The 8,986-nt window shown below is 38.4% G+C and overlaps 1 protein-coding gene across 1 annotated transcript; it reads right to left on the reverse strand.

Annotated features, from left to right (window-relative positions):
- Positions 1-7,092: 7,092 nt before the first annotated feature.
- LOC103127699 (olfactory receptor 2B6-like) lies at positions 7,093-8,031 on the reverse strand. The gene has a single exon (XM_007538580.2). It carries the CDS (start codon positions 8,029-8,031, stop codon positions 7,093-7,095), a length of 939 nt encoding a protein of 312 aa, XP_007538642.2.
- Between the last annotated feature and the right edge of the window lie 955 nt (positions 8,032-8,986).

The following is an 8,986-nucleotide window of genomic DNA, read 5'->3' on the forward strand; positions in this document are numbered from 1 at the left end:
GTTTTATCTTTGTTGTGGTTATTATTGTCATTGTTGGATAGGACAGAGAGAAATGAAGAGAGGAGGGGAAGACAGAGAGGGGGAGAGTAAGATAGACACCTGCAGACCTGTTTCACCACCTGTGAAGCAACTCCCTGCAGGTGGGGAGCCATCCGCGGACTCGAACTGGGATCCTCATGCTGGACCTTGTGCTTTGCCCCCTGTGAGGTTAACCTGCTGCGCTACCACCAGACTCCCATGTAGTCAGTTTTTATTTTTTTCTAAAGTAGTTTAACCTTTTGCCACCCTTATCTACCCTAAGTCACAAAGGGTAAAGTGAATGTGATACTATGTTCACTTATTTTTAAAGAAGTGATAGCACCCTAATACAACAAAGTGCATCACTAGAATGAGAAGAGCAGGGATCTTAGTATCTCGGTCTCTATTAATAAAGAAAGGAAAAACAGCCACTAAGAGCAGCGGTGTCATTCTGCCAGCAAGGAGCCCCAGCAATGACTCTTTTGGCAACAGTAATAATAATGATGGCAGTATTTAGAAGAATTTTTTAAAAAATTTTTTTATATTTTATTTTATTTATTTATTCCCTTTTGTTGCCCTTGTTGTTTTATTGTTGTAGTTATTATTGATGTCATTGTTGTTGGATAGGACAGAGAGAAATGGAGAGAGGAGGGGAAGACAGAGAGGGGGAGAGAAAGACAGACACCTGCAGACCTGCTTCACTGCCTGTGAAGGGACCTGCCTGCAGGTGGGGAGCCGGGGGCTCGAACTGGGATCCTGACGCCGGTCCTTGAGCTTAGCACCACCTGCGCTTAACCCGTTGTGCTACAGCCCGACTCCCTTAGAAGAATTTTTTAACAGAATATGGTGTTATATGCATTTTATAGTACTTTGGGTATTGTATTTTAGAAGGACTTACACATTAAATATTTAAAACAGGGAAATATCAACACACACACATACTTTGTTACTGATTCTTCCTATACTTTCAATCACATTTTGTCATTTGGGAAGACAGAGAGGGGGAGAGAAAGACAGACACCTGCAGACTTGCTTCACCACTTGTGAAGTGACTCCCCTGCAGGTGGGGAAACGGGTCTCAAACTGGGATTCTCCTTGTGCTTTGTGCCACCTGCGCTTTACCCGCTGCACTACTGCCTGACTCCCCTATTCAAGTAATTAAAAAATTATTTATAAAATGAAAATATTGACAAAACCATAGAATAAGAGGGGTACAATTCCACAGAGTTTCCACCACCAGAGCTCCATATCCAATCCCCTCCCTTGAAAGCTTTCCTATTCTTTATTATTTCCTATTCTATTATTTATAATGGACCCAGGATCATTATAGGATAGAAAATTTTTTTTCTTTAGGTAGTGGCGGAGAGAATGAGAGCACATGAGTTTCCTTCAATGCATTGGGGGCTATGTTTGAACCTAGGTCATGTCATGCACATGGCAAAGCAATGCACTGAGTTATTTTGTTGGTTCTTAATAGACATTTTAAATTACTTATGGTGTTAAAATTTCATAATATATTTTTTTATCCTAGAAATACAGATTTTAGGATCTGTGCAGTAGCTTACCTGGTAAATCATAGTTATCTATGAGAAAGGACTCACGTTTTGAACTCTGGCCGTAACACCAGAGTATTAGGCGGAAAGGAAGTTTCACAAGTATGGTTGCTTTTTGATATCTCTCTCTCTTTCACTCTTTCTTTCTGTCTCCTTATATCTGTCTCAGCCTCTATCTGAAAATAAAGAAAAACAAAAATCTGCTTGAAGTGGCGAAATCACAGAGAAACAAAGCTCCAGTGAATCTTGGAGAGAAAAATAACCTTTAATATTTCTTTGCTTCTTCCAGTAGGCTCTGATTTGCTATTTAACCTCTTTTATTCTTACAAACTGCTTCATGAAATCTTCAACTTGAAATGTCAATTTATTCATCACTTTGAGGTACATGTACTCTTATTAAAAATAATTTTTTAAAAAATATTTATTTATTCCCTTTTGTTGCCCTTGTTTTATTGTTGTAGTTACTATTGTTATTGTTATTGATGTTGTCTTCATTGTTGGATAGGACATTGAGAAATGGAGAGAGGAGGAGAAGACAGAGAGGGGGAGAGAAAGATAGACACCTGCAGACCTGCTTCACAGCCTGTGAAGCGACTCCCCTGCAGGTAGGGAGCTAGGGACTCAAATCGGGATCCTTAAGCCATGTCCTTGCACTTTGCGCCACCTGCACTTACCCCACTGTGCCACCACCCAACTCCCTAAAAATAATTTTTTATTTGTTATTAATAGTTTCTTACAAGATTGTAAGATTACAATGTATAGTTCCACACCATGCCACCACCAAAGTTCTGTATTATCTTTCTACCTCCCAGAGATAATAGTTCTTACAAACAGTTTGCTTACTTCTGTTTTTTTAAATTTTTTTTTGAAAGTTCATATAAATCAGATCTCTAGATTCCACATATGAATGAGACCACCTGGTAGTTGTGTTTCATCTCTATTTATTTCAGTAAGCTTAATCATTTCCAGTTCCATCCATTTGGTCCCAGAGGACACAATCATCTTTTTTTTTTTTTTTATTGCAGAGTAGTATTCTATGGAATATATATCCCATAACTTCTTTAGTCAGTCATCTGATGATGGGCATTTAGGCTGTTTTCACGCTTTGACTATTGTGAATAATGCAGCTATTAACATAGCTGTTGTTGTGTTCCTGGTCCTACTTTAATACTGACTATCTCATTAAAAGTTGGAATTCTTTTGCTTCTTCTTTCATGTGGGACTCCTCACAGTAATTCTTGAAAGGCAGGTTTGGTAGTGGCAAACTCCTTTTTTTTCTGAATGTTTGAAAATATCTTTATTTCTTCCTCATATTTGAAGGATAATCTAGCAGGATACAGAATTTGTGGCTGACAATTCTGACCTTTTAATACTTTGATTATTTCCTTAACTAGTGTTTGGATGTTGATCCCAATATTTTGTGCTTTAACCTTTGGCGGGCTTTTATCTGGACTCTTGTCCTGGTTCATTTCTCCAATATTTCTTTTTGTTGGCTTAACCATTCTATATAGTATGTTATGAAGTCTCTCAGAACTGTTCAAATTACTGATTACTCTTTCCAGGATTGATTTGTGTCTAAGAAAGGTACTTAAAAGGTTCATGGTTGTGGAAATTGACAGTTGTTTCAATATTATTTTAATCCCTGAGTTGGAGCACAGTGGCTTAAAAACCTCTTTTGTTCTTTTTCTTCCCTGTAAACTATGGAAGCCTGAGGTTTTTTAAACTATAAGTAGGCTTCTTAGCTCAATTCCTCACTCCTGACCATGAGATAAAGCATGGTGGGGGAGAGATATCACAGTGGTTATGCAAAGAGACTCTCACACCCTAAGGATCCAAAGCTCCAGTCTCAATTCAGCTTCTCTGCCAAGCCAGGCAGCACTGCTGGACCCTGTGAGTTTATAAACAAGCCCTGTTTAGTCTGTAGGTTCTGAGGCAACTATTCACCATATTCTCATCAGAAGAACAACATGGAAAGGTTCCCACCACACAACCTCACCACTAAGCCACTGAGGTATAGTTTCCTGAGTTTCCTGGTTAGTTCTCTGTTCCTTGGTATCAGCACAGGGCCTCCACGCTGCTGCTCCAACCTCTGAGGGCAGTAGCAATGGAGACTCACAGTTGCATTTGGTGAGTCTTAGTGGAGTCCTCTTCTCCCTTCAGCCATTGTTTTGTTGGTGAAACAGACTGGAGGTGGTGCCTCAGCTGGTAAACTGCCAGACTGTTACCAGCCACTTAATCTCTCCCTAGGCTCCTCTCTGTCCATGAGCCACATTTATTTGCACTCATCAATGATTTGGTAGGTTCCTGAAGTCATTCTCACCTTTTAATACTTTGAATATGCCATTCCAATCCCTCCTTGCCTCTAGGGTTTGTGATGAGAAATATGATGAAAGTCTGATAGTTCTACCTTTGTATGTGACTTATTCCTTTCCCTGGAAGTGTAATGTGCCTTAGTGTTTGTTGTTTTGGATTCAAAAATTTAGATGTGTGTTCACCTTCTTGGATTTCTGTATTTTGAACATTGCTAAGGTATGGAAAATTCTTGCTCAATTTTTTTTTTTGAATATGTTCTATACTCCTCTTTTTCTCTTCTTCAGGGATCTAATAACTCTGCTGTTTTTTTTTCTGATGGAGTCTACTATTTCATAGAGAAGTGCTTCATTTTTCCTAAATCTTTATTCTCTAAGAGTTTTATATTCACAGAATGTGGTGGTTGATATCCTCTCTTCCACCTGATTAAGTCTACTTCTGAGGACTCTTACCTCAACATGAACTGCATTCAAAATGTCCTTTAGGACCTCCAGTTGTGTGTGGATTTTTTTTCTCTGTACTTTGTAATTCTTTGGTAAAATGTTCATTGAGTTCTTGAATCTTAATTTTAGTTTCTTGAATTGATTTTATAATAAAATTTCTGAACTTTATCTCTGTCATTCTTTCTAGATCTGTTCCTGTCTGGTCATTTGGAGTTTCTGTCATTTCTGTCTGTGTATTTCTCAGCTTTCACATTTAGTGTGGCTTTCATTATTGTGCCAGCAGGAGACATTGTGGCAAAGGTGTTCAATTTCCTTGTTTATATGTCTTGGGCAAGGGGGGCTATTTTATTCTGTCACCAGGCCAGGTCAGTGACTTTGATGTTAATATAGGCTTTTCCTGCTGCTGTTTCCAACCTCTGTGGGGCAACAGTACTGAAAACTCAAGAACTCTGAGTTGTAAATTTGTGAGTTTTTAGGTGGCCTCAGTCACCAATCCTCCCATTTGGTGCCAGCTGTCCCTGAAAGACCATTGTTTAGTCCTTTTCTCTCAGTCCGTGATGCTTTCCTGCTAGCTATTAAATATACTTATTTTTACTACTTGACATTCAGAAAAATTTTTAATTTTTATTTTGTATTTAGAATCTCATTTATTCAATTTGTAAGGCATACATATGTCATATATACATATGGAATATATCATTTTTATATAACAAAATTTATATTTATTTAACATGCTGTCAACATGACTTCCCTGGGCAGTGACCTCACCAGTGTGTCCTGGAACCTCACCTCTCCAGAGCCCTACCCCACTAGGGAAAGATAGGAACAGACTGGGGGTATGATTTGACCTGCCAATGCCCATGTCCAGTGGAGAAACAGTTACAGAAGACAGACCTTCCACCTTTTGCACCCCATAATGTCCCTTGGTTCCTACACCCAGAGGGATAAAGAACAAGAAAGCTGTGGTAATTTATATTGTTACTTAGAAATGAATTAACACAGTTACTATTTCAGTATGTACCTGAGGGAATATAACTAGTTTATCTTCTTTGTTCAGGTTTATTCTTAGGTATTTTATTGACTTTGCTGCAACAGTGAATGGGAGTTTTTTTTGGATATCCTTTTCTTTGGATTTAGTGTTTGTGTAAAGAAATGCCAGTGATTTTTATACATTGATTTTGCAGCCTGACATCTTGCTATATTGCCTAATAACTTCCAGAGTTATCTGTTGGATTATTTAGGTTTTTTAAATATATACTATCATATCATCTGCAAATAGTGAGAGCTTGACTTCTCCCCTTCCAATCTGTATTCCTTTGATTCCTTTCTCTTGCCTGTTTTCTATGGCGAGAACTACTACTACAGAAGAGAGAACAACCAATCACCAGTAATTTCAATGAACTACCATCAAAGGCTGATTTGGATAAGTGTTAATAAGGAGAAACAAGCTAACAGCAATATCAAAGCAAACAAACTTGGAAAAAATTAAAATTAAAGTAAACAAAAGAAGAGAGAAAAAAGAAAAAAAGGAAAAAAAGTATTGAAAGACCAATCTACAGTTTATGCTATTTAGCACTTCTCTCCTTCTTTTCATTTTTTAAAAAAAAATTTTTATATATTTATTTTCCCCTTTGTTGCCCCATTTTTTATTGTTGTTGTAGTTATTGAATTTGTCATTGTTGGATAGGACAGAGAGAAATGGAGAGAGGAGGGCAAGACAGAGAGGGCGAGAGAAAGATAGACACCTGCACACCTGCTTCACTGCCTGTGAAGTGACTCCCCTGCAGGTGGCTCCAACCAGGATCCTGACTCCCAATCCTTGAGTTTCCAGCCATGTGTGCCTAACCTGCTGTGCTACCACCCTACTTTCCCCCTTCCTAAATAATTACAAAAAGCAACAAAGACTGAAAAGCTAGAAGAAGGGAGAACAGGAAAGCTAGAGTGGTAGCCTCCCACCACCCCAGGAGAGGCATATAACTAGTCAGAGAAGTTGAACAATAAGAGAGAGTTCCAGCTCTCCTGAAGAGAGAAATAGAAAAAAAATCTTGTTTCCCTACCGAGCTGGGAATCTTGAAAATGATATCCTCTCTGTAGGAGGTCCCTTTTATCTGTAACTTATTTCCTTAACCCTCTGGAGTAAGGGGGTGGGGGGCGGGGTGGTACAAAGGGAGAACTGGAGCTCACAGGGCTCCTGCTTTGTTCTCTCTGGATCTGGTATGTGTTTGTCCCCACTGTAGCTGGCTCCAGCCTACATGCCATCTCCTGTTCTCCTCCTGATCCTGGCTACATCCTCTAACAAACACTGACCTGCAAATCCTGCCCTCACTACACTCCCAACGCTTAAGCCAGCCGCTGCTTTGCAGAGAGAAAGTAAGGAGTTGTAGTCACGCTACCATCTTGGTTCCGCCAATTAGTTTCTTTTTCATATCTATGTCCCTGGTTAGACTTGGACCTGTCTTCATTAAAGGAAGATATGGTGGTGTCATTTCTTTTCCTTTCTTTCCATCTCTGCCTCTCTGTTTTTAGATTAAAAAAAAAAAAAACTAGTTTACGAGAATTACTACGAGCAGAGCCCTCTTGATGTATATTATTCAAGTATTATTCTTGCCAAACTTATACATTATAAATGTATCAGAAACAACATATTTTGTGTTAAGCACATTTAACATGACACTTAGGGAAATGTGAGACAAGAATGAGTTATTAGCCCATTATCAAACAACATAAATTATTTTATGTTTGATAATGTAATTTATTATCTGCCATTATTATTTTGCAATAAAAATTCTCTTTACCAGGCTGCCTAAAGCCCCCTTTACGTCCTTATTTCTCAGGGTGTAGATGAAAGGGTTGAGGGTAGGAGTCACCACTCCATAGAACAGAGCCATGAACTTGGGCTGGTCCTTTGAAATAGAGGATGATGGCTGAAGGTACATGCTGATGACGGGTCCAAAAAATAAGAACACTACCAGGAGATGGGAGGAACAGGTTCCAAAGGCCTTTTTCCTTCCCTCAGAAGATTTAATTTTAAATACAGCATGTCCAATTAAAGCATAAGAAGCAAGAATTAGGCACAGAGGAACAATTACAATAAAAATACATACCACAGAAAGTGCAAGCTCATTAGCACTCTTTTCACCACAAGCATTCTGTATCAAAACAGGAATCTCACACAATATGTGATCCAGTGTATTGAGACCACACAGTGGCAACTGCAATGTGGCAGTGGCCTCTGAGACTGCATAGGTGATTCCAGTCAGCCACACAATAGATGCTAAGAGGATACAGAGGCGCCCATTCATGATGAGGGTGTAGTGCAGGGGCTTGCAGATGGCCACATAGCGATCAAAGGACATCAGAGCCAGAAGCAGACATTCTGCACCACCCATTGTGTGAAACGAATACAGTTGTATCACACACCCTGTGTAGCTGATCGTCTTCCTAGAGCTTCCCAGGTTAAACATCATCTGAGGGACCACACTAGTGGTATAGCACATGTCCAAAAAAGAGAGGTTAGTGAGGAAGAAATACATGGGGCTGTGCAGTCGGGGGTCCAAGATGGACACAAGAATGATGGTTAAATTTCCTACCATGGCCATGGGGTATGTGATGAGAAGAATAACAAACAGAGGGAGCTCCAGCCAAGGGTGGTCAGCAAAGCCGAGCAAAATGAACTCTTCAGGATGGGATGTGTTAATTAATTCCATTATCTCCAATTTGTTTCACCTGCATAAAGGAATTGACAAGAAATTAGACAGTATTATAAAAGAATTAAATATTATTTTTCTTTTTTAAATTTTTAAAAAAAATTTTATTTATAAAAAGGAAACATTGACAAAACCAAAGGATAAGAGGGGTACAACTTCACACAATTCCTACCACCAGAACTCTATATCTCATCCCCTCCCCTCATAGCTTTCCTATTAAAAGAATTAAATATTATTTTTCATTCACCATTTATCCTGAAGCAAGAGTTGTTAGTAACTGGTGAAGCAAATAATAGCAAGTATCTGACAACAGGAGAGAATTTGTTTTCATAGCCCGAAGATGAAATCATAAATAAAGCAAATATCTTTCTACATATATTAAGAGTGCCCTGTCAGTTTAGGATTAATGTTAAATGAGAAGCTGAACTAATTCTCTTTTGGATTTATGTCAGAATTGATTTTCATACTTTGACTATAATATATTTAGAAAAGAAAATTGTATATATGTGGTTTATTTTTTTCTAGCTCTATACATTTGAGATTATAATGAATCATATGGAATTGAGTAGTCAAATGACTCATTTAAAAAACATAGGAGTGTGAACATGAAAACTAATAAGAATAACAAACAATAGTAAGTTAACCAAAGTAGAAGGAAAAAAAAAGAAGAAATATGGAATTGCAAGAATCATAAAGGTTTCCTCCTTTAATACCCAATGTATTAGTATATTGGATTAGGCATGCCATCTTTTAAAAAAAATTTATTCATTGGATAGAGATAGATAAAAAAGAGAGGGGAGGGAGAGATAGAAAGACAGACATGTACATAACTCCTGCATCTTTCACAAAGCTTTCCACTTACAGCTGGGGACCAGTGTTTGAACCCAGGTCCTTGCCCATGGCAATATGTACATACACTCAAGCAGATGTTCCACCACCTGACCCAGTTAGACAT

Source organism: Erinaceus europaeus, chromosome 4 (genome assembly GCF_950295315.1).
Source record: "Erinaceus europaeus chromosome 4, mEriEur2.1, whole genome shotgun sequence".
NCBI classification, from domain to species: Eukaryota; Metazoa; Chordata; class Mammalia; order Eulipotyphla; family Erinaceidae; genus Erinaceus; species Erinaceus europaeus.

What these genes read in the sequence shown, in the direction of transcription:
- LOC103127699 (XM_007538580.2), bottom strand. Translation starts at nt 8,031, where the DNA reads ATGGAATTAATTAACACATCCCATCCTGAAGAGTTCATTTTGCTCGGC.